Source organism: Camelus bactrianus, chromosome 15, assembly GCF_048773025.1.
Source record: "Camelus bactrianus isolate YW-2024 breed Bactrian camel chromosome 15, ASM4877302v1, whole genome shotgun sequence".
Lineage (NCBI taxonomy): Eukaryota > Metazoa > Chordata > Mammalia > Artiodactyla > Camelidae > Camelus > Camelus bactrianus.
This window is the reverse complement of record NC_133553.1, coordinates 53,343,913-53,370,970: the sequence shown is the minus strand read 5'-3', so window position 1 is coordinate 53,370,970 and position 27,058 is coordinate 53,343,913. Positions and strand designations below refer to the sequence as shown.

At 32.0% G+C, this 27,058-nt stretch overlaps 1 protein-coding gene across 3 annotated transcripts in view; it reads left to right on the top strand.

The window, feature by feature from the left end:
• Positions 1-27,058, top strand: part of PPP4R3B (protein phosphatase 4 regulatory subunit 3B) — a 51,260-nt gene that overhangs the window by 11,699 nt on the left and 12,503 nt on the right. For 2 of the 3 annotated variants that reach the window (XM_010951876.3, XM_010951875.3), the window contains exons 4-12: positions 3,502-4,125; positions 8,412-8,489; positions 9,585-9,701; positions 11,184-11,300; positions 16,200-16,331; positions 17,605-17,707; positions 19,945-19,986; positions 21,658-21,816; positions 25,434-25,603. In XM_010951876.3, coding sequence (XP_010950178.1) covers positions 3,502-4,125; positions 8,412-8,489; positions 9,585-9,701; positions 11,184-11,300; positions 16,200-16,331; positions 17,605-17,707; positions 19,945-19,986; positions 21,658-21,816; positions 25,434-25,603 — 1,542 coding nt within the window. The remainder of the gene's footprint in view (positions 1-3,501; positions 4,126-8,411; positions 8,490-9,584; positions 9,702-11,183; positions 11,301-16,199; positions 16,332-17,604; positions 17,708-19,944; positions 19,987-21,657; positions 21,817-25,433; positions 25,604-27,058) is intronic. The other variant, XM_045514365.2, reaches the window with a different exon arrangement.

Here is a 27,058-nt window from a genome sequence, read left to right as displayed (position 1 = left end):
TCCTTTTTCTGTTTCAGAATCCCATTCAGGGTACCACATCACATTTAGTACTTGTGTTTCCTTGAGCAAATCAAGGCTGTGTCAGTTGGTAGCTGGAATTTTAAATTAATCACAACATTCATTTTTAATTACCAATTTCTATAGATGGAGATCACCATGTTTCAGTGGTTGCTTAGTGTAATCTATTATAGCTGGGTTTTTTTTTACTATTGTCATTTTCACTTAAATCAGCTTTCCCTCTAGGAATTCTTATCACTAAAGGTTCTTGAGTTAGTTTTATGCATCTGACAACAGTCATTTTTTTCCCCTCTGTCCTCCCAGTAACAGTGCCACACAGACTAATAGAGTAGCCCACAAAAGTGTAGTATGAACCTTATCATTTCCAATAAAGCTTATTTGACATATGGCTCTAGATCACTAAATTTTTCTTAACTAGAAATAGATGATTTGTTTCTTTCCTACTTCCTATGTTCCTATGTATGTATCATGTATTGCTAGAGCATTATTAGTATAAATTATTATATAGAATAAGAATATAATAAGAATATAATCCAGATTATTTTATTAATATTTCACTTTTGTGTTTTGTCCTTTTTTAAACCTGTGGGTAGTGATGTCAAGAAGATTCTCTTTTTTTCTCATGTGCTCTCCAAGGATTGAGATTAAATTTTGTGTTTGCAAAGTCTCTGTAAAGTGAGATGTAAGATCTAAAAAAATGACCTCTATTTCAGACTTATACATATGCAGTCCATAAATATTTGCTGTTCTGTTCTTTATTCAATAAACTTGAATCATGCGTTCATCCATGAAATAGGGCGAAAATGGTCTATGGTAACAATGAAAACATACTGAAATATGCAATACTTTCAAAATAAAAGATATACCATAATATTTATAAGGCTGTTCAGACTATTAATAGTATTATATAAAAACTAACCTTTTTATGATAAATTTCTGAAGCATGTTTTGTTTTCTCCCTCCAATATCAGCATGGCAACTGGAACACATTCCGTATGTACTCAGTGTATATTTGAAGAATGAATAAATAAAATAGAAGACAAACATCTTATTTAGAACTAGGGTGTTGAATTATGTGTCTTCTAGAACGTAAATTTATATGGTAGATAATATTTTCCAGTGATTAGCACATTCAGTTATACCTTGCCCCAATTTTCCTCTGCCCACAGCTCAGCACCTACTGTTTAATATATGTTCTTGGATATATATTTTTTTTAAAGACTTTGTGCATTTGTCCTAGAACTTTTTGCTGAAATTTGTTTTTCCTCTTTCCACTCATGGAGTTCAGAAAGTCCCCAAGACCACTCTCAGTTTCCCTAATTCACTAGAAAGACTCACAAAACTACACAAAGCTGTTATTTTCATGGTTCCATTTTATTACAGCGAACTGACCATTGGGAAAAGGCACATAAGGCAGAGTCTGGAAGAGTTTCACGCATCCATACCTAGTTTTTTCTATCAGGATAGTCATGCTAATATCACTTAGTTCTCCTAGCAGTGATGGGTGGCAACATGTACAGAGCATTGCTGACCAGGGACGCTTACACAAACCTTTGTGCCCAGCATTTTCACTGGGGGTTAGTCATAAAAGCAGGCTGACTGCCCATGTGGTTGACGTTAGTTTCCAACACTCCCAGAGGTTGAGCTGGTATTGTGTGGCCTAAGACCTCCACCATAAACCATAGAGTTATCCACATGTGTATGTGGCATAGCCTAAGACCCCCCAGATAAAAACACTTTTCCCAGACAGGATATTCAAAGTGCTTAGAGGTTACCTCTTAGGAGCTAGGCAAGGTCCAAACCTTTCTTGGGGCAATAATAATCCTTTACTGAAAAGGCCAGCCCTTACAGCAAAATGATCATATTTGTCTAAGCATCTGAATTTAGTGTAGCATTTATATGATATATAATAGTATCAATATGAATACATCTAACATTTGGAGGAGCCAGTCTGAACTACGGGTAGATTTAAAGAAACAGTCTGTTGTATAAAGCCATGATTTACTTTTTATATTTTTGCACTGTTTTCATTACCCATTTCCCTCCTTGACCTACTATAATTTGTACCTTTTGGTGAACTTGTGTGGAACTCTTTAGTATAGAAGTTAGCTGATGGTGTTCTAACAGAGTCCACTTCTTCCTCATGCTGGTCATTTTCTATCATTATTACATGCGGAGGAGGCTTTAATTCAGTCTCCTAATACATTTGATCATCAGTATCGGTATCAGCATAAGAAGGCTTATGTACATAAGGTAACTGGATTAATAGTGGCAGCGTTATACCATATCGTGGTATGGTAGTGGAGGTAACCTAAAAAGTAAGAGTCAATAGATACTGGCATGTTACTAGAATCCCATTCAGTCATTAGCAGTTTGTCCAATTCATGTTGTATGACAAAATGTCCCCCGGGGTGGTGTCAGTTATCAGGTTGATTTACAGGCTTCCATTCAACCTTGTTGAGTCCCCAGAGCAGTGGTGGACTTGGCAAACATGGCTTTGGTATAATTGAACTAAGAGAATATCATCTCTTGCTCTGAGCCTTTCATAAGACGCCATGTTAATACTGGATGTCCCTCATTACATTAACAATTTATTTCTTTGCCCTCTGTTACCATTTCTCCTTTCCATTTGTCATTGATTTTTACCCAAACTTTTCCACCTTTGAAAGGGACATTAGATTTGGCCACTCCGCTGGTCTACCAGGTTAATTTTTTACTACCCAATCAGTACTATACTAGAATAGACTTTATTTATTAGAGCAGTTTCAGGCTCATAGCAAAAGCAAATATTTTTCCAAAAGTGAATTTCAAAAGTATTTTGAGGAAATCTTACTTTCTTTTGTGTATATATATTTTTTATTGAAGTCTAATCCGTTTACAGTGTCGTATCAATTTCCAGTGTACAGCATAATGCTTCAGTCATCCATGAACATACATATATTTGTTTTTATATTCTTTTTTACCATGTTACTGCAAGATACTGAATACTCTTGAATGTACAAGGAGTTGGGCTTTAACTTGGTTTGAATTTAGTAGTATCCTTGTTAAGCCAGTATGATGGTGCAGTTAAGTCATACATAATGATTTTGGGGACGAACAGAAGTTACTTGCTGCAAAATTCAGAATTACTAGGTATATTGAAGTTATTAAACAGCTACATGTGATTATTACATAATTTAACATCAAACCTACTTAACATTAGCTGAAATATTCAGATTATTAGGGATCACAGTTAACCTCAAGTTATAAATTGGGAAATTTAGGGGTGAAACCATTTGCAATCAGTAACTCAAGACTCAAATAATTGACTCTAAACTAGGTGTATTTTCCCCCTCTGGACTTCACTTTTGATTAGCAACTACTGTACTAGTATTGATTCCTTGAAAGATATTTTTACTTAAATTCAATGGTCAGTGATTTGATTTCCAAAATTTTGAATTCTTTTGTATTTTAAGATAACCAGCTGTACTTGGGTATTTTTAGGTTCAAGGTAAGGATCCATCTGTGGAAGTCACACAGGATCTCATTGATGAATCAGAAGAAGAAAGATTTGAAGAAATGCCTGAAACAAGTCATCTGATTGACCTGCCCACATGTGAACTCAATAAACTTGAAGAGATTGCTGACTTAGTTACCTCAGTTCTCTCCTCACCTATCCGTAGGGAAAAGCTGGCTCTGGCCTTGGAAAATGAAGGCTATATTAAAAAACTACTGCAGCTGTTCCAAGCTTGTGAGAACCTAGAAAACACTGAAGGCTTACACCATTTATATGAAATTATTAGAGGAATCTTATTCCTAAATAAGGCAACTCTGTTTGAGGTAATGTTTTCTGATGAGTGTATCATGGATGTCGTGGGATGCCTTGAATATGACCCTGCTTTGGCTCAGCCAAAAAGGCACAGAGAATTCTTGACCAAAACTGCAAAGTTTAAGGAAGTTATTCCAATAACAGATTCTGAACTAAGGCAAAAAATACATCAGACTTACAGGGTACAGTACATTCAGGACATCATTTTGCCTACGCCATCAGTTTTTGAAGAGAATTTTCTTTCTACTCTTACATCTTTTATTTTCTTCAACAAAGTTGAGATAGTCAGCATGTTGCAGGTAAGAAAACTAAGGTGTTCTTCACAACTCTGTTTTCAGATACCTAGTTCCATTAATAGTTAAAGCTGGTGTTCATTCCTTCTTTTTGAAAGATTTCTTTTGTTTACTTTTAACATACTATCAACCATAGAAAATAGGGCTTTATCTCATGGTTTTCTGCAGAAGAATCATTTCTTAATGTTAGCTTTTATATTTTTAAATGTCTTATGCAGCTGGGTTTTTTTTTAACTTTTCAGTTTTTTTGCATTTAAAAAATTGTGGTAGAATATACATGACATAAAATTCACCATTTTAACAGTTTTTAAGAGTGCAATTCATAGCATCAAGTACACTCACACTGTTAATGCAGCCATCACCACTATCCATTTCCAGAACTTTTTCATCATCCCGAACGGAATTAGCTATTTTTGAAAGTATCTTTTATTACATTTTCTGAGACCTAGGAATTATTGGGGGTATGTGTGAGTGTGTGTGCTTGAAGCTCCCACATATTTCAGATGTGCAGCCAGGATTGAGAAACACTCATTCATTTTCAGGAAATGATAATTAATCAGATTATTTACTATTTGAAGTTGATTTTATTCTATCTCCTTGAGTTGTAAAAAATGGGAGTTTTATACCATGTTTATCATGTTAATCCTATATACCCTACCAGTGTAATGAGCATGATTTTGAAGATTTTACTTCACTTTTGATAGTATACTATGCTTATAGGTTCCCACGTAGCTGCCTTTGTCATTTCCATGTCAATCACTAAGTTTACCGGGCAGCTACTATATAGTATTTAGTGTAGTTAGTGGTTCTCAAGTCTGATCTGTGGACCTTAGGAGTTCCTGAAGCCATTTCAGAGAAGTCTGTGATATTTTTCCCTCTTCCAACTTCATGTCACTGTGAAGCTGCATTAGTCTTTATATACTTCAGCCAAAACGACACATTGCAACAGACTGAATGCTGAAGAAGACATGAGGATCTAGATGTCTTCTGTTAAGCTAAACATTAAAGAGATTTGCAAAAATGTAAAACAAAGACAACCGTCTTTCTAAATTTTTTAAATTTGGGGTCCTATAGTTGCTTATAAAAAATTTTACACAAACATATAATAGTTTATGTTTTAATGAATTAATGTTTTTGAATGTCTCAGTTTTAATATGATAAACATTGATAAACATAACCCCCTTAATAAAAACCTTCTGGGGTCCTCAAATAAGTGTGAGGCAAGTTGGGCTTACATATTAGATTCCACTTAAAATATATGGCACCCGCTTTTTAAATCTATACTATATAATTCAGGGTGCCATTTCACTTGCTGACAGAAACACAGCTGTAGTCTCAGGGGATTGGAAATAGACCTATAGTCAACATAGTTGATATGGAGGACCCAGTGACAGAAGCTCAAGTGTAGCTTTTAAATGACCACTTCAGAAGGGTTGCCAAATCCATAATAAGAAATCATAAATGCTTTTTTATGCTTTAAAAAATAAATTTTGCAAACTAATCTATAAATATAACATTTTGTATGTCATTTTATATATTTTATCATAGGTTTGTTTATGTAGGCTATACTTACATAAAACAACTCTTACTCATTTCTAGCCCATGGGATGCATTTTATGAAATAGTCTGATACTATAAACTACCTGTTGTTTATCTAGGGTTTACCACTTAGTTATCTCTTATGTGTCAGCAGTGATGCTGAATTCTCTTTTCAACAGTATGTGAGAAGAAAGCAAGATTATGGCCATTGGCCTTTGAAGGCTCATTTCCTAAAGCCTATCTCTGAGATATCCAGGTAGACATTAGATGTGTGTTCACCAGTTCCTAATATATACTCTAATACATGTTTAGATTCTCTTAAGCATGATACGGGCATAAGATTTTAGTTAACCTAAATTTTCTGCCTAATTACAGATCAAAATCCCTTGTGCCCAGAACTGAGAAATATACTTAAAAATGTTTTATAAGTTAAATTCCCAAAAGCTAATAAAGTGAGGTTATTTCCAGACAGCTACAGATTACAATCCTTTCGGAACAAGAAGTTTTAACTTCTCCCTACACTAGAAATGATTAAGGATAAGTATCTCAAATGTTGATGTGAAATTTAAAATTGGACTAGGCAATCTCTAGGTAATCTCTTAAAGCCTGCTCTAATTCTGAATTCCAGTGTCTACATAATTCTAAAAATGGTGAATGGGTCCTGGGTTTTGGATTTTGGTTGTATATATGTGCCTATTTTTATATTATTGCAAAGAAAAAAGGTTGATTTCAGACTTTTTAGAAGCAGCTCCTCTTTTCCCCGTAAGGGTTTGTTATTCAAAATAGCAGACACACAATTTGACTTAAAATAATTATGTTCTATTAAAAGCTGTTAAATGGAAAAGAAAAACTAAAGTGATCTAAAGAGACTAGTTTAATTACTTGGAAAACCAGGGATTTAGGGGGAAATTTTCCAACTATATTTATGATAGGCTTTAAGCTGTCAGACAATTGCTTTCTTAATATGTACATTGGAACAGAGTGTGTCAAATGTTATCAAAAATAATGTTAGAAATCAAAACAACAAATACTAGGAATCAGAAAACATTCACCAGGCAGACTGTAATACTTGAAATTGCCTCTGTAATACTTTATGCTGTTCTAGCTGTCAGTACATAAATAATGAATCACGTAAGAAGCAATTAAATGGGAAATTGCATTTATCAAAGAATTGGAACTATTTTTCCATGAAAATATTCTGGAAAAGTTAAAGATCTTTAGACATCTCTCTGGGAGAGATGCAGGATGATAAAAATTTATAAACGCTTTAAGTGGAGGTAAACATGGACTTATTCACCAAAACCTAAAATACTGGATGAAAAGTATTTGGAAAAGGTGATTTGAGGGATAAGTAAAAGATTATATATGCAGTTGAACTCTCTCAGAAGATGCATAGTTCAGGCCTCCATATGTAAGGTCCAGAAGGAATCAGTGAAATAAATGACTAAAAGAAACACCATTCTGAGTCAAACAATGGAGAAGGTTTTATGCTAATGCTGTGTCTTTGAATGGCACCAAAAGATATTTAGTGGGAGAGAATACTATATTCTCCACAATCATACCTAGTGCTTTTCATTCTTTCCTCTTTCGGATATACCTCTACTTTATTTCAGAAAGGCTTTATGGGATTGATACCACTTCATGGATGATTCACAGTAAGGAAAAGAGCAGGTATTTGAGCTATAGCCTTTTATATGTCATGGTTTGAATTAATTATCAACCATGCAGGCATCACTATTACAGATATTTTTAGAACATGCTACTTTAATTAATTAAAATTAATTCAGATTTTATTTCATAAAAGTGAATTTTGAAGATTACCGAAACTAAAAAGCATAACTTTCTTGTAGCAGGTCTTGATAGAAGTCTCTAAAGTGAATTTCAAAGTTCATGTCAGTTTTTCCTTTGTAATTCAATAGTCCACACTTACAGAAAATTGGAAAATATAGATTAACAAAAAAGAAAATCACTCATAATCCATCACCAAAAGATAAACACAATAAACATTTTAATGTTTATCCCTTTTAGACTTTAGACACATTTATATTAAAAATAAGATCATACAAAAAAACCCCATACAATACATACTTTATTTTTCTGTTAGTTTTTAAACAGTGCTTAGACATATCTATCTTTTAATACCTTAAAGTTAAAGAGTATGAAAAGCAGTTATTGTAGTATTTTGTCATTTAGTTATATCCTTGAGGACCATACAAACATGTAAGATTCTACTCCAGTTGACCCTAGATTATTGTATTTCATGAGTTATTGTGTTTTAAAAAGCTCTGTAATCTTATTACTGCCAGAATCCGTCTTCCTTACTGCCATTCCTGTGCCATATTTGTAATTCTCATTTTTTTAATCTGCTACAGACTGACAATGGGATCTTCAAACTTGTTTGATTTATGTTTAAGAGTAAATAAATAGATTCTGAAAGGGAGCTAGAGAGGCTCTCAGTTAAGGTAAATAGAATTTTCATGCATGACCTCTAAGACATCTGTTTTTTGTTTTTCAAAGAGTTCTTTATAGTTGAGGTTTCTGGTTAAATGAGGTATTAATATTTGTATAACCAGTATTGAATGTGTAGTGAAGTTTTGGAAATTATCACATTGAGTATACCTGGAATTTTAGGTTCCGTATTGAAACTGCTATTAGGTTTTCAGCTACTTTCATTATAATTTATGAAATCATATAAATGAGTATAACTTTTTATTTCTGTTAATATTTCATAGTAATTACTTCTTTCCATGTAGGAAGATGAGAAGTTTTTGTCTGAAGTTTTTGCACAATTAACAGATGAGGCCACAGATGATGATAAACGACGAGAATTGGTAAATTATTTATTCTTGAAATTTCAACCTTAAAGAGCACTTACTCTTTTGGCATATACAGCCTTTAATATTGAACTTGTTAATTTAAGGAAAAAATTTTATAGTTAGTATGAAAGATGTATGGAGATGACCCTCGAGAAACATGAATTTGAACTGCATGAGTCCACTTATACACGGACTTTTTTAAATAGTAAATACTGTAGTACTACACAGTCCAAGCTCAGATGTGATAGGACAGATACAGAGTGCCTATTATAAGTTACATGCAGGTTTTTGACTTAGCGCAGGGTGGGCACTCAACCCCTGTATTATTCAAGGGTCAGCTGTATTTAAATTATACCATTAAATGATTATTCTCTGAATTTCTAAAACTTGTTATTTTGTATATCTTAGAAATTTTGAGATATTTTGATGTGGTTTTCCCCCCAGTGAGGGAATTTGTACATTATAAATACAAAATCAGACATGTGGTTTATGTTAGGCCAGAGCTACAGACGCACGTTTTCATGGTTTTAGAAACTCACATTATTGAGATGTTTTTCTTTTTAAACAAGAGGTAAGGAGAGTCCTTGAATAAATGAATGGTAAATAATTTGATTCTTGAAAATGTTTTTATTCTTTCAAATGTGTTCATATCACTTTTTTGATTCTGCTTCAGGGAAAGAGAATAGTGACTGCTGTTTACCAGCAGTTTGCCATTTTTTCAAACATTAGAATCAGGTACTTGGGTTTTAAGAAGTAATGAAGGAATGCTAAGTTAAAATCAACCAAGTAATCTTTGGTGTAGTTATTTATTAATGGCCTACTCAGTTTTCTCATTTATAAAATTAGTCCTTTATACTAGGAAATCTCTAATGTTCTGTACAATTTTTAAAGATTGAATTTTGCTTTATAAGGACTTCCTAGGAACCCAGCCACCATTTATTGTCACATGATTTCTGTGTTCATTAATGTAGGTTTTGAGGAGCTGGGATACCCTGAAAAAATCTGTTCTTGAGAAGAGAGAATTCTGCACTGTGGTAGATCACATTACTGTTTGCCCCAAGTTTACTTTTAATGTGTGTCAGCTTCTCACTATACTTTCTAACATTACAGGTTAATTTTTTCAAGGAATTTTGTGCATTTTCTCAGACATTGCAACCTCAAAACAGGGATGCATTTTTCAAGACTTTGGCGAAGTTGGGGATTCTTCCTGCTCTTGAAATTGTAATGGTAATTACATAGCTTCTTTTCATGTTTTTGAAATTGTGAATTTGTAATAGATTTATATTATGGATGGGAAATTATTCATTGTAGTAATGCATATTGAATTTTATAATTTAGGTTATGATTCACTTGATAGTGAATTACTGCAAGAGTTGTTTGTCAGTCTTCAGATTTAGTAACTTAAATTTGTAGTGTTAATAGGTAATTGCTTGCATATGATACAACTTCATATGAATAAAAATCCCATGTTTTTACAAAACTATTCTCTCTTCTATAATAATATTAAGTATGTTTCATAGAAACTAATAAAATAGCTTTCCTTTTTAGACCAGTGAGTGGAATGAGAACAGACTGGACCAAGGGGACTCATGCTACAATGTGGGGTTGAAGCAGTGATTCTCATACTTTTGTTTATATGAACTTTATCCATTGGCATTTATTGTATAAAAAATTAAAACTGAGAAAAATTTTAAGTATTTATTAACTCATTTAAAAATGATAATAATTAACCCATTACATGTTAACATAATGTAACTTTTATAAAAAAATAATTTTTCCAAAACAAAAAGAAAATTGGTGAGAAGATTGGCACTGTTTCATATTTTTTCTCAATCTCTTTAATGTCTGGCTTAATAAAAGGTAGCTAGATTCTCATAGCAGCTTCTTCATTTAATCTGTTGTGATATCACATGTCTTACAGCCTCTGGAAAATCCGACTATACTTGTAGACTGAGAGTGAAAAAGGCCGATAATGCCTTAGTGTTATTTATTATTATGAAAATAGTTTGTCTCATCCACTTCTGAAAAGGGTTTTAGACCTTTTTTTTTTTCAGGGTGTTAGACCCCCTCCCCGGGATTCCCTGGACCACACTTTGAGAACTACCAAGTTAGGGAATGTTTTCATAATCACCTGGAGATTTTTAACTTATGAATCATGTGTCCTGTATTGAAAGGGGAAAAGCACAGGATCACTACCTTAGAAAACTAAGTTGTGGGAAAAAGTGAAAATAATTCAGATTGTTTCAAAAGCATTTTCTGTTAGGAGAGTCATAAAAGAGAGAATCAGTTATTAAGGATTTACTGGCAAATCCAAGACTAAAGACAGATTCTGGAAGGTTTTGAACCCTTAACTAGGAGATATCATTCACATTTTTGCAAGTATATAAATCAAGAATCCTCTCCCCAACCCCCCAATTTTTTTTGCAACATTTGTAGAGCAGTGCTTTATAATCCTGTGCTGATTCTTAAAATATCTGATTATTTGTCTTTATGGTGGTAAAAACTGGCAGAAACTAACCATTGAGCTCCCTAAAGTTTTTAATATTTGTAAAAGAAACGGGAGAAAAGGATAGGAGATGTTATGTATTTCGATTCTAGTACAGTGTCTAAATCCAAAAATTTGTTTGACATAGACTTGGGAGAGTAAAGGGGGATGCAAGCATAAGTTTTGTTAACATTCTCTAAATAACCAAATTTTCCTTTTGTCAGGGTATGGATGATTTGCAAGTCAGATCAGCTGCTACGGATATATTTTCTTACCTAGTAGAGTTTAGTCCATCCATGGTCCGAGAATTTGTAATGCAAGAAGCCCAGCAGAGTGATGATGTAAGTGACAATGCTCTGGTTCTGTGTAACTTACCTATAAAGTAGTGTTTGCAAACTATTGAGAGAAAAGACAGAACCATAATTTTAATCTTTTATGAAGCATAATAATAGATGTCTGATCAATTGTGACTTTGGCAAGCCCAGAATATGACAATTGATTCGTTTATTGTAAGAAAAAAATGCACTCAAACTAGTATTGAGATAAATAGATAATAACAGAATCAAATTCTCAGATATTGGTCTTAAAAAAAGTTTCAAGTGCTAATGAAATGTAATTCATAGCCCTTACTTAGGCCAGGCACTTATCTAGTATAACTAAGACATTGCTTTAACTTGTTCTAATGTGTCTTTTTTAGTGGGAATGAACATTTAATAATGAGACCAATGTTCTGTTTTCCCACTACAAAAATATTTAAACTTACCCCTTACTATTTTAAGGACAAAATGGACATATAGCTGTAATTGAAAGTACTCTTTCTTCTATTAACTATATTTTAGTGTTAAGTAGAAAAGAGAGTACAGTTATGTCTCTTAAAGTTTTATATTCCTAATGTTAATTTGATCTTTGTGTATTTGAGTTACTGTTGAATTAAACTGTAGTAGTATATATGTTTTGTGTCTAATTTCTTAATGTCTGCTTAGAGTTTTACGTTCTATCTTTGTTAGTAATTCTCAGTGTTTTCAAAACAGTTTTAGTTTAGAATCAGTTTGAGCTATTGCTATTGTTAGGCAGTAGAAAAGAAGTTATTTTGTGTTAAGTATAAAGTTTTTTAAAAACCCAAATTGTATGAAGTCTGACTTTAAAGAAATAAATACGTAGTTTATTAATCAGTTCATAATCTCACTGTTGATACTCTTATTTTAGTGCCATGCTTTACAGAAGATAACTTTGAAATTAACACTTCTATTTCTTCACCCTCAGTGATGTGTGGGATTCATCATAAAATCTCCCAAACTATGAGAATAATAAGATACTAACTTAGAATTCTTAACTTTTAAAGCTTTTATTTCTATTTTCATTAGAAATATTTCCTTGTTTACATTTGATTGATGCATGAGATGTAGAGAAGCAGCTGCTGATTTTTAACAATGAAAAGGCCCTTTTTAATTTCTTTTTTAAATTCAATTTTTTCTTGTAGTCACAGTCTTCAGGTCTTTCATTTCCCTGAGTTTCCTGAGGTCTAACAGTTTTACTATTTAAAAACGTTGTTGCATCAAAAGAATTCAGTTAGCCCACAAAAGAGGATAAATTACTTTTTTTTTAATTTCCAAAATTAAGGATTCCACATGCTGAATTCTAATAGATTGCTTTGGTGGTTACTTTTTAAAGGAAAGAAAAAATAATTTACCTGTATTTATTGGGCAGTGGATATTTTGATGCTCTTTTAAAATAAATGCACAGCATTCAAACTTTTCTTTCTGGTATTATGGAACAGATTTGGTTTGAGAAACATGGATTACAGTATTAAAATACATGGTGAGACACAAAGATGTATTAAGATTTTTTGCTGTAGTTATAATTTCTATCCAAGCTGGAAGGATAGATTTAGCAACAATCACTGTTTTTTTGGTACGCTACAGATTTCACATATTTTTATGCTAATTGCCTTTGAAACAGTCACTAAAACTTGTTTTAGAATCTGACTGGATAAGTAATACAACTACTATTGAATTACTTATTTTGGCAGGTATTTTCAGGGTACTTCTCACTTAGGAATATATTCATGTGTTAATTTTTTAGATATGATAATAGCCTTGGGGTTATTTTATTTCTAAAGTCCTTATTTTTTGAAGTCTTACATTAAATTATTTATAGAATTACATATGGAATTTGCTTCAGAATAATTCTGGAGAATGAAATTTACCATAATAAGTTAAAAAAATATGTAAGCTAATCTCTATGGGTTGACTTCAGTATTTTGTATTGAACATACCACATTTTATTTCTTAAAATTGTGTCTGTTTTTAACTTTTTATTTTGAAAGGTGAATATCATATTTTTACTGTCCAGTTTGTGTTTTATGATCTGACTTGTTTATTTTTTACATACTTGATGATACTTTTATGTATCAAGGAGAGTCCATGGATACAAAGTAAAATGTATACCTTAAAATACAGAACTTCAGTAATTACATTAATAAAAGTAAGAAAGTAGCTACATGCAATTGAAAATAAAATAAAATAAATTAAATAAAATAATGCTTTCTTGGGGATTCCATTTAGCAATTTCTGGTTGTATTTCTTTGGCCAGAAGTGACTTACCCATAGCAGCAAAGGAAGCTGGGAAATAAAATCTTTAAGCTGAATACGTTGCTTCTCCGACAAAATTTGGGCTCTGCCAGCAGGACAAAGAATAGAGACTAGATTAGCATCTAGTAGTGTCAGCCAGAGCCCATCCCTGTAACTACCTAACATCCATATACACTTTTCTTTCCTCACCCACTCTCTCCTCAAGGGAGAGGTACTGTATCCAGTACCACATCTAGAATATCTGGGTGTTGTGCACCCCTTTTCAGGTCCAAATAAGGCTCCTAATCACAAACAACTTCTGTTTGGGAAAAGGGAGAACACACGTACAGCAGTCATTCATTTACAGCTGTGCTGCATTGGTTTGTTAAAACATTTATTGAATATCAGTACCTTAGACTCCTTGTCCCTGTAGGTTCTTGATTAAACAAACCAGCTGTTCCTGGTTCTTTTCTCTAAAGAATCTCCCTTGCCCGTTTTCTTCCAAAGCCTAGGTTCCTTCCCTTGGGATGTTATCAGCTGTGGCTACTCAGAGATAGGTGAAGGGAAATGCCTTTCCTCTAGGTCTCTATTTTGTTTTGTAGTCTATTTTCTGTTGGTGTGAGTTTTCTCACCCAGTGGTGGTCTTAGAGATTAAACAATCACGGATTGTCATTTATTCTAAAACTTTCTTGACAGTTAATCTTCCTCTGCTATTTAGTAGGCTTCCAAGTTACTTGCTTCTTGTGTTTTATAAAGATCTTATCTAAGTATAGTTTTTAAACTCAAAGATTTCTTTTACTTACTGTCTTTTCTCAAGCTTGGGTACCTTAAAAAGTTCTAAACAGCATTCAGTGGAGCATGTACCTTTGTCAGGAAAGTCTTAACAGAAGTCTTTGAGAAAGGCAGTTCTTACCTACTGAAAAGGCTGTAGTTCTCCCTAGCAGTCTGTTATACTGTGAAATATATATATCAGCTTTTTTCACTTCCACAAGTCACCAGTTGATGGGACTGCTGGTCAGCACAGGTCAGTCTCCTTTTATCTCTGCTTGTAGACCAGCAGAATATGGCATTGGTATTTATGAAAGCAGGATTTGTGAGACACTGCATTTGAGAGAAGGGTGAAAAGCTTTAAAAGTATATATATTGAAATAATCATTTCAGTGTATGAACTATACCTTAAGAAGTCTTTCTTGCCACTGTATTTTCATTTAGAAATAACCTAAATTCTCGTTTTTTCAATAAATTCTCATTTATTAAAAATTATACTTTTAAATGAATAAACTTATGTAAGATGAGTACACTTAGTTGAGCAAATTATCTGAGACCCTAATTAATTGGTACAACTCGAGTTGTACACATTGACATAAATTTAAAGTAAGTAAGTGCCATGTCACTGAAGAAAGTTCACTGGCTGACACCTTTATGTAATATCTTAACATTTTATGTGTGGTACACTTTGCTGAATATACCAGAATACAGAACAGCACCAGATTAAGGTAGAATCTACTCTTTCTCCTCTAACTGAAATAGGGTTTGAGTCTAGATATATTAATGTAACTGTGTGAATTATATTTCGTAATACCTCTTTGAAGAAATACCATTATGTTTCTGATGCCATGACAGAATTATTCATTGGTGTTCAAATTTTGAAATGTGGTAGAGGTTAGGGTTCTAATTTTAAGCAGTTAAGTTGCTATGGCATGGTTTATGTTGTTTCTTCATTTCATTTAATATAATTTCATGAGGAAATAGTATTTTTGGATAACACTGAATGTTAAGTTTAGGAAGAGCTAGAAAAACAAAATAATTACAAAAAGTACTTTATACTGAAACTTTCTTTTTATTATTTTACAAAAGTCTCCCAATTTTAAGAAATTTATCTTCATTCCATGCAGTTCCCTTATTTAATCTCTTTCAGTTACTTCCTTTTTCCCCCAATAATAAGCGTGTTCTCAAATCCACTGAGTTGATGTCCCAGCTTTTTCCTTTGACATGAACCATTACTTTGTATGCTACTTTAATACTTAAAATGTTTACTTTTAAAATATAGGCAGAAAGCAAATAAATTTTGTATTTGCAAAGCTGCTTTGTATTTCTTTATATTAAGACCCAAGAGCATGTTACTAATGCAGCAGTAAATCTATTTGGCATTAGGTCATTATGTAACACAATGTGTACCACTTACCTCTGGTGCAGAGTGGTGTACTGGAGTATTTTTTCTTATACTTTTGCTAGAAAGGATCTTCTGGTTTGAAAGCTGAGATAATCTGTGTTTTGGGGTCACATGATGTCTGTGATCTTACGGTTAGTCAACTTCTGAATTCATGCCTGAGGCTGAAACCTAGACTAAGAATCTGTTAGAACCTCCAGTAAACAAGAATTGTTAATAAATGATTCTGTTTTCCACTTGCCCGTATTGATGATACTGTAAGCTGTCCTGTGCTCTGATTTTTGTTTTTTTGTTTTCTTTTGGAGTAGATGTTTGTTTTTACTCTAGGGTGTTTGTAGAACTTTGAAAACATAAGGAACAAAAAGTTTAAATAATAAAAGTTTAAAAGTTTAAATAATCCATTCTTTGTTTTCTTCTTAAATGATTCTGATTTTGTTGCTTCAGCTGGTATGTTTGTGTTATATCCAAACCAGGTCTAATGGAAACACATTTCCTTTCAGGATATCCTTCTTATTAATGTAGTAATTGAACAAATGATCTGTGATACTGATCCTGAGCTAGGAGGTGCTGTTCAGTTAATGGGACTTCTTCGTACTCTAATTGATCCAGAGAACATGCTGGCTACAACTAATGTAAGAAGTTATTCTGAGATAAAAATGTTTTGGTTTAGTCAGTTTTAGAAGATTTTATGTATGAGAAATTATGTATAAATATGTAAATTATGTATAAATACTTAATTTTTGAAATTTTGTACAATTTTGAAAAACAATAAATAAGTAAGCATTTGTACACTTAGTATTCAAGTAGCAATGATATTCCTCTTGCAGTTATTTGCAGCAAAATACAAGATTGTAATCTGCTAATATCTTTGTAAAATATTAGCACTTCTATTTATGGCCCTTGGCCTCTGTATGTTAACATCTTAAAAATTAAAACACAACAATGTGAATATAATTAACGCTACTGAACTGTAAACTTAAAAATGGTTAAGATGGTAAATTTTATGTGACTTTTTTATCACAATAAAAAAAATTGTTTACCAAATAATCTTAACTGCATAGTAAAAGAAATTTTAAAAAAGATTTAAGAAAGTAGTCAAATATTAATAGTGGTTGTCTCAAAATCCTGGGATATTTCTCCTTCATAAAATTTAGAGAATATGTGTATTATTTTTAAATCATTACAAGGTGATAGGACCAGTTGTATAAAAAAATAGTGCCCAAAAAATCAAAAGGCATTGTTTTCCAATTTCCAAATAACAAATTTTTAAAATTTAAAAGATAAATCTGGTGGGGAGGGTATAGCTCAGTGGTAGATTGCACACTTAGCATGTATGAGGTACTGGGTTCAATCCCCAGTACCTCCTCAAAAATGAATAAATATATAAATTCTCCAATGAAAAACAAAATAAACAAAAATAAGTAAAAGGTCTAAAATCTGTCTATATTGTTCCTAGTAGCTTGACAAATTAACTTGGTGTTTTTTCAAATTTGGACATGTAATGAAATCTGGGGTTTCACATTTTAAGCAGTTAAGTTGCTCTCACATTGATACATTCTTCAGTAAACTTCAGATCACAATATTTTTTTAAATTATTTTGAATAAGAAAAAAAGAAATTAAAATAAATAAATAAATAATTTTGAATAATTTTCCCTGGACAACTTTTTATAACACTGTCTCATCTTTTTCTTACTTTAATTTTTATTTAATATGTAATATGAAATAGATTTGATTTTTCAGTTCTGCAAAAGTATGGTTATGATGACTATGAGAAATTTTTTTGGTTCTTTCACAGAATCTTAAGGTATCTGTTATTTGTGTATGACCTGCACTGCTAATTCTTGAAAATGTTTTATTAATTATAAAGATAATCAAGTTTTTTTTTTTAATCCTGTGTGTTTCAGAAAACTGAAAAAAGTGAATTTTTAAATTTCTTCTACAACCATTGTATGCATGTCCTCACAGCACCACTTTTGACCAATACTTCAGAAGACAAATGTGGAAAGGGTAGGCTCTCTTATTTACCTGCTTATGACTTTTGTTTTAAAAGAGCAAGATAAGTATTATAACTAACAGGCTCTTCACTTGCTTGTTATGACAGGGAAATTACTACTGAAAAATTTAAACTGCAATATAAAAAATCATGATTTCTCTTATTTAAGAGTGTCTGTACTAGAGAATGATAGAGAAAATGTGGCAGGAAGTATTACACTTTGAGGAAGAAAGATGTAAGCACTTAGCAAAAGAAGGAGGTTGTTCCCAAAGTTGTAAGAGTTAATATTAGAGTAAGCACAGGCAGTATATTGCCTACATTAGAAAACCCAGGGGAACCATCATTTTGGAGACCAATTTGGCAATACAATGAAAGCTCTCTAATTTTACAACATAAGGATCAGAATCAAAAATGTTGATTAAAGCAGGGAATAATTTTGAAAAAAGAAACTATTTATAAAAACATTTTCTTTGAATGCTGACTCATTTACTGATATTCAGTAAAGATCGGGGCTCTTTTTTTGTATGTGTTTTTTATTATATTTTTATATTATCTTTCTTGCATAAACAACACCCGTAATTCTGATTTTAGATTATTACAATTTCCAATTTCAGATTATTAAAGTGGAATGAAAACCTAAAGATATTTTTGAAGCAATCTGAGTTTAGAATTCAGCTATGGTTTTAAGTACTTTTTGTTAAGTACTTAAGTATTCATAGTTTTGTATATCTGATTTGGCATCAGTTTTTGTTTTTTAGTTCAGTTCTGCTACATTCATTTTAGCCTTAAATATTGCAGTTCTGTGATATTTCACCAATCTGCAGTATTTAAATTATGTAGTCATGCTACCAAATATAACTAGTATAAAGAAATGACTGGCTCTCTGGTCATACAGCTCAGCTGGTGAAATGAGAAGCATGTGGGGGCATATTCTCAGAAAATGTCTATTCATCTGATAAATCAGTTAAGGGAATATTTACTAAACTAATCAAATTGTAGAGTGGGCACACACTGAATTATACTATCAATTCAATTTCTGAGTTTGTATCCTAGGGAATGCTTATGTATATGCATGACAGGTACAAGAATGCTGTTGCATTGTTCATTGTAGGAAGTGAATAAAATGTGGCATATTTGTATGATGGAGTATAGCAGTTAAAATAATTGAATTGTGATCTGTCAACTGATTGTTCCTCAAAAATACTAAGTCGGATGGGTAAAAAGAGCACATCACAGAATGTTTTCTTGCAGAATGGTTCTATGTATATAAATTAAAATGATTGCATTTTTAACTTTCATTTTAAAATAAAACATTTCCAACATCCAAAAACATTTAGATAATAATAGCATCACATATATATATACTTCCTGTTGGCTTTATCAAAACTATCTTGCCATATTTTTTTCAGTTTTTTTACAAAGAAAATAAATTATAGATTTTATATGTATAATCTATAGTTTACATATATATATATATTATGTTGGAGTTTCTTTCACATTCTCATTCCACCCCACCCCCATTCCTCAAGAAATGCTGAATATGGAGTTTATCATCCCTATGTTTGTTTATATTATTATCATATATATAATGCAGTATTATTTGTCATGGTTTCAAACTTGATATAAATTGTACACATTATGTTGCATTTTTCTTTTTACCCAGTGCTTTTTTTGAGATCTGTCCATATTGATATCTAGAGTTACTATTTATTTTTAATTCTTGTATGAGTATGCTGTAATTTAGCCATACTGCTTCTAATGTACATTTTAAGTTGTTTCTAGCTTTTTGCCGTTACAAACAATACTCTGATACACATTCTTGTGCTCTAAGATGTGGGCCTAGAAATTGGAACTACTAATAATGTTCTTATTTTTTAAAAAATTCAAAGCATGAGTGACTACTTATTAAAATCTGTGTTATTCTGGAGTTTAAGAAATTACTATATGCAGAGACATCCTAATTGTTGGAAAATGACCAAGAGAAGGTAAAAGAAGATGTATCAGTCTTTGTTGTGATCTCACTTCTTTATCAAAATATTTGTTATATTGTCTTTTAATAATTCTTCATCTGCACTCAGTTCTCTGAAAGATTGCCAATAGAGGTATAATATTTGACTAAAGCTACTAATTCTTAATGATTATTATGCAGGTAAAATGAGGTTATGATCAAAGATGTGCCTTGTATGTTATAAAGTTCAAGGGAAATGTGAGATATTATTACTGAAGTCACTGATTTTAATTTTTTTATTAGATAATATAGTTGGATCTAACAAAAACAGCACGATTTGTCCTGGTAAGTATAAATTCTTACTTTGAACTAATGCAAAGTATACTTTTTTTCCTATGCAGAGTATAATGCACCTATACAAGGCTAGGGAAGACATATTTTCAACCAAAAATCCAAAAATAGATTTACTTTTTTTAAATTATACAGAAAAAATTCCACTTTATCCAATATAAAAGATGGAAAACCCAGTTGAAATTCTGTCGGTTCTTTTCCCCCCTGTAAATTCAGAGCTTGTTTTCTGGCCTTTTTTTTAAAAAGACATCTAAATGTTGGGGATTTAGTTCTTATTTTTTAAATCTAGTAAGCTAAGGCCAGTCAGGAACTAATCTTTACAACAGTCTCACGCTTAGGTATTGTTCATGAATCTGAGTATAAACACTGTCACTTCTACTCGAAATGTGCATATCGGGTATGGACCTGATAGTGTGGAAAGTATGCTGTGTATACCTAGCATCCTATATTTTCTACCAGGCTGATCAAAGCTTTAGAAAAGCCACTTTCAAATAAAGAATCTTAGAAATTGGATTATTAAAGGTATAATGAGTAATTTCATGGCCTAATTTGGGAAAGTGAAAGCAAGAAATTAAATTAACACTACAGATCATTGTTAGAAAATCTTTTGTAAACAAAATCTAAGGGACTTTGTTTTTAATGGTGAGTAGCTAGTTGAAATAACTAGCTGTGGTCTGGGCTGTTACACAAATTGGTCAGGAGCAAGTAAAACTCTTTACTTACATTTAAAGTAGAAAAGATCTTTGGAAAACCAGAATTGTATTTTGTATACATAATGGTCATTCTGTTATTAAAAAGAATGCTCATTTACTCCTGACAGCATCATGTGATGTTCATTAAAATGTTTACGTCTGTAGTCCTCATGAAAACATAAAATAGTTGGACTAGATGTTGTCAGTTATTTTTTCTGTTCTGTAAGGCAGTGATTCCATAATTTCTTCACAGTTTAATATTTTCTTGCCTAAATTATTTCTAGTAAGTATGGGTAATTACCTGTATAAGCCCTTGACATACATTCAGTTTTGAAATTCAGAAGCAATTTAGAATCATTCCATGAATGTATAAACCAAAGCCTCTTGAGGAAAACAAAGCTGCTGTATTTCAGTAGGCCTTTCATGGTTATCTTGATTTAATGTTAAAAAGGTTTTTGTTAAAAAATCTTGATGTGATATTTTTCACTTGATAGTCAAATAGCCAAAAATATCCTTTCCTTAAAGTGTCTTTAAAGAAAGCGTATTAATTTTTCTTGGGAAATTTGCTTTGCACTATTTTAGGCAAAAAGTTTGAGGTATTTCCTCTTTACAGGTGGAGTGAACCCTTTTACAGAGCCATTAATATTACTAATGACGGTACATATTAAGGACACATTACCAAGAAGATCTCAATGCAGTAAAAATATAGGGTTTTGTCATATTCCTATATTTTTATTGAGACTTTTTTCCTTTTACATTATTAAATATTTTAGTAAGAGCCTTAGAAAGTATCTATTTAGTAGGTAAAACTGCTAATACTTCTGCCTAATGAAAAAGTGAAGATCTGTAGCTTCTTTGATACAAAAATGAGAAAATAAAATTTTACTTTTGCTCTAAAATATAGGATGTACACTTTATTCTGTTTGTTTAGATGTGTTGCAGTGTTTATTTCATGAGATGACTTTCTTTGTAGACAATTATCAAACAGCACAGCTGCTTGCCTTAATTTTAGAGCTACTCACATTTTGTGTGGAACATCACACGTATCACATAAAAAACTATATTATGAACAAGGACTTGCTAAGAAGAGTCTTGGTCTTGATGAATTCCAAGCACACTTTCCTGGCTTTGTGTAAGTAGCAATTTAAATGAACATTCTTGTAAAATGTTTTAAATGGAACAACATTTTTCATAGAGAGAAAAGCTTAAGTTACCCATGTGGATTTGTTTTTCTAGCAGTGTATATGCTTTTAAAGAGATGATTGTGAAAAGTACTAATCTTCTGTTTACTTTTATTTAAAGGACAAGAAGAATGGGTCATAGTGCTTCCACACCCACATATTGCTCACAATTAGATTCAGTTAGCTAAACTTGTGATATAATACCATGTGCAGTGACATTTCACTAATAGAAGCAGTCCTGCTGTCTTTTGCATTGGCTTCATCAAACTATAGTTTAGTAGTGACTTTATATTTTTGAGATATGGGCCTTGAAATGTTTTGTGTAACTCAAGTTATTTATTTGAACTTATAAAATAACTTATGGGTAGCCCTTCACTAGACCACTTGAACCAATAAAAATCAAACTTAAATGCTGATACTTGCTCCAGTGTTGATTTTTGGCAAACTATAAACTTTCCTTTCCTCTTCATAATTTCATCTGCAAATAGAAATGAAGAAACCTCCTTCTCCCTCCAAATTAAAAGAACTTTGTGGGATTTTTCTGAGCATAAATATAATAGTTAAGATGGGGAGTGGTAGAGTCCCTGCCTATTTAGCCTGGGTTCAATCCCCAGTACCTCCATTTATATATGTGTGTATATATATAAAAATCCTAATCACCGCCCCCTGGCTGCCCAAAAAAAACCACATACAGTACTGTATGTCAATTATATCTCAATAAAACTGGAAGGAAAAAATTTTTATTTAAGTCATAGTTAAAATTTAAACATTTAATTTAATGTATACAGAAAAGGTTAATCTCACTAATACCTCCTTTATTTTTAAGGCCTTAATGTAGCCATCATTAACTGACTGCACTATTTCCTTTCCATTTTTTCCATACCTATACAGATTTACGTAGATATATTCATACATCTTTAAGTTTTTATGTTTTATTTTTACAAAAACAGGATCATGCTAACACACATCTTGGTACCTTAATATTACTCTAGGTCATTGGATATGGTGTGAACTAATATTTTTTGTAAACAAAGCTGAGTAACATTTCATAGACTGGCTCTTCTGCAATTTATTCTACTGTTCTCCAATTCATGGATTACAAGGTTTTGATATTTTGCCATTTCAAACAGCACTGTACATAAATAGACTAGTACATAAACCTTTCATTGGTTTATTTCCATGAGATAGATTCCTAATAATAGGATTGCAAAATGTTTATGTATTTTTAATATATCCTTTTAAATTTTAGTTTAATATACAACCTCCAGATTACTTTCCCAAAAGATTGACACACTTGACATTCTTCCAGCATTCAAGGTTACTACTTTTTAAAATGATATCAACCTAGCATGGAAAATGTATTCCATTTGCTTTTTTAGCTTACATTTTCCTTGACAATGTCTTTTTACATTTTAGTGGTTTTACATTTTACCTGTTGTGAATTGCCTATTTTTCTTAGAGCTCTTATATGTTAGAGATATTAACAGTTTATCACATTTAGGGGGGAAAATGTCCTGGTCTCATTTGTCTTTTGTCTTTGCTTTTATTTTTTTCCATATAATTGTTTGAAAATTCTTTATGGTGGTATTATATGTCTTTCTTTCTTCTACAGCTTTTGGGTTTTCTGTCTTGTTTAGGAGAGACACTTATGTCCTAAGGTTATACAAATATTCTCCTCAATTTTCTTCTAATATTTTCATTATTTTATACATTTATATTTGTAATACATCTGAAATTTATTTTTGCATATGGTTTGAAGTGAGAATCAAGCTTTACTTTCTTCTGGATGGATAGCCAATTGTGCCAACATCTTATTAAATAAACTATATTTTCCTTACTGAATTAAAATAATCACTTTTGGTATGCAGTAAGTTACCATATATACTTGTGTCTTATTTCTGAACCATCTTTTCTTTATTTCACTAAATGAAATAAATAGGAATGTTTATTCTTATGCCATTATAGTATCTCTGTTGTAAAATTTAATATCTGCTCAATACCCACTCAGTTTTCTTTTTCATAATTTTCTTGGGTCATTGGATATTTGTTCTTCCACAGTCACTTAAAAATAATTTTATCCAGTTTATCCTGATTGGATTTACACTAAATTTTTATATCAATTTTGGAACAATTGAAGTTCTAGTACTAGGTTTTTCTATCTGACTTTCTGTAAAAAGTCCTTTTTGAAATGACTGCAGAGTAGTTCTAGTTATATGAATATATCATAATTGAACAGATCTCCAGTATTTAAATGTTTTTATTGCTTCAAGACTTCCATTATTATAAACAGTGCTGTTTTAACTGTAGCTTTGTGTGCATGTCACTTCATTCACCAGCAGTACATGAAAGTGCTTGTTTGCTCAGATCTTTGCCAATACTTCAGTCTTTTTAATCATAAGTAAACTATTTCTTGTCCTGCCCTAAAAAGAGGTGATGTTTTAGGTGTATCACTTCTGTCCACACCTGTTTAGTTTTACGTTATCATACATTTATACCTTATGTGGCCTATTTCTGTTTTATTTTCAGACAATATTTAGAACAGGCACAGCTTCTTTTAATGACTTCCATCCGTGAACAGAGGGTTGAAATGAGAAACTGACTTACAAAATCAGAAACCTTGGTTTTTAAAAGATGTGGCTAGTGGTGTCTGTAGAATAAAAATTAAAAGATCAACAAACATAAAAATAAGGGATTGAAATTACGGTATTTTTGTTCCATAAAAGTTTTCGTAGTAAAATTGCTAAATTTGTTTAGCTTTATTTAGCTAGGGAAAAGACTAGTTAAAGGGAAATTTCTTTCCGGTTTTCTAAAATGTGAAAAGCCAAATTATGCTGCTTATCTGTTACTCTGTCTTTCTTTTACAAGTACAGTCTGATCTGTCATAGTAGTACATGTTTATCAAAGGCAAAACAGCTCATAAGCAATTTGTAAACAAGGAAATGATGTTACTGTAATCTGGAGGTGGTTTTGGTCACAGATGATTTTCCCAAGGCAGAGAGAACTGGAATAGTGGGAGTGAAACTATATTCTTACCAGAAAAGTACAAAACCTTTAGCTCTCCTGTTATACTGGTAGCAGGAACCCCTGTGGCTGTATTTTCAGAAAACTTTAAAAATCTACCTCGGAAGTTCCCCCCACTCCCTTTCCCACCCCATCCCCCAGAGAGATAAGACAGTCTTGGCTCTTGGCAGGCTGCACCATCCCTGTGACCCCTTAATGACAGTCCCCTTCTGATTTTGAGCTGCCTTCACTGCATTGTCTCCACATCCATCAGCACTACTCTAAGTACTGCCAGCATTTGCATTGTATGGTTTTGTATATTTTTTAATCCCTCTGCCTTGGAGCTGTCTGCCTACCAATTACTGGGGCTTCTGTTAGCTCTCTGCTGCATAAGTTGTACAAGTTTGAGTGGTCTTTCCCTAACTCTGTTTTTCTCAGAGCCCAACTATTTTTAGTGCAGTTTTGCTTTTTACTTTAGAAGAACATATACATTGCTTTTTGTAAAAATACCTGTATAATAATTAATACTAGTAAGATTATTAACTTATTCCCTTTATTGTTTAATTAGGTGCTCTTCGTTTTATGAGGCGGATAATCGGCCTTAAAGATGAATTTTATAATCGTTACATCACCAAGGGAAATCTTTTTGAGCCAGTTATAAATGCTCTTCTGGATAATGGAACTCGGTACAATCTATTGAATTCAGCTGTTGTTGAGTTATTTGAATTTATAAGAGTGGTAAGTTTATATTAAAAGATTTTTAGTAAATTAAAATAATTATATGTTTAGTGATGTTTAAATATTTTAAACTGTAAATCAGCTATACTACAATTTTAAAAAATTTTAGTTGTGAAATTCAGTGTAGTGTTTTAAACCACATTTACTCTATATTTTTCTCATTTCCTTTTTTTTTGCCAAATGTTTCAGGATACTTAGCATATGTAGATATTTCAATCAAGCATGTGATCTCTGTGACCTATTGTAGAGTTAGTGATAAAAATGAATAGAAAGGTTTATATAATTCCCTTGGTAGACATTAATATATAAGATGCATGAAAGGTACGACATCATGGAATTTTAAGTGGAAGAGACCAGGAAGTTAGGTGGACTACTGCAATTGCCTTATTTTATAGACGAGGGTCTTAAGATACCCAGAGTGATTAACTGACCTGTTTAAGGATATACATTTGATTAGGAGCATAGTCAGGACTTGAAGATACATTGCAACTCTGTCTCGGGCAACAAAAGATTTGTCATAATGAAATCTGGAAAGAGCTCAATGTGAATAAAGGGGTAAGACAGATAATCAAAGAACCAGTACAATAAATTTACCCTCTCCCACATACTGAAAGATTCCACTGGGGGGGAAATGGCTACATGGTTAGAAGGAACTTGAAAAAAGAAAGTCAAAGCTAGAAATTCATTCTCTTGTTTTGTTTCTTACAAATCAGATTTGTACTGATGACACTGTTTTGATATAAAGATTATTTGGCCAATTAGATTGTTTTTCTTAGAGTAGTCACTTATCCAGAGTATGGTTTTCAAAATGGATGAAGAGGCTAGAGGTATTGTCTTTAGCCTTAAGAGAAAAATGAACAAACTTAACGCCCTTACCAGGTATCTGAACCCAGGTTTACAATGTACTGTTCTATGAATTAGAAATTAACTTAAAAATTTTTTCCTTTAAAATTTTTGGTGAGATACTGATATAATGAATTGTAGGGTTCACAACCCCATTCCTGTTCCTATGGTTGAATATATTTTTTGAAAATAATTTTGAGTGCTTGATAAATGTAATTGAATCCCAAAGCTTATCTTTTTGTTTCAGTATATAACACAGAACCATTTTACCTAGGTTTCTGATTTTTCTTTGCATATTTTTTGATAGACATGTCCAGGGGAACTAAAGACTTAAAAATCTTTAAGCAATTAGATTATGGTTTATCTTTTAAAGAAGTGGCTTGTATACTTATTACTAGTATTGAAGTCCTGAATCACACCTTAATTACTTTTAATAATGAGCCTGCTTTGCACCCATGCATTTGCAGTGATCACTTGGAATATAGAGGATATGACTATTGATTTATTTCACAAAAATTTATACAATTAGAGAACTGCTGAAATAGGAAGAATTCTAGTTGTTTTATCAGATATGTATGTGTGATATAGTCAGAGGAATCTATGATTATTTTT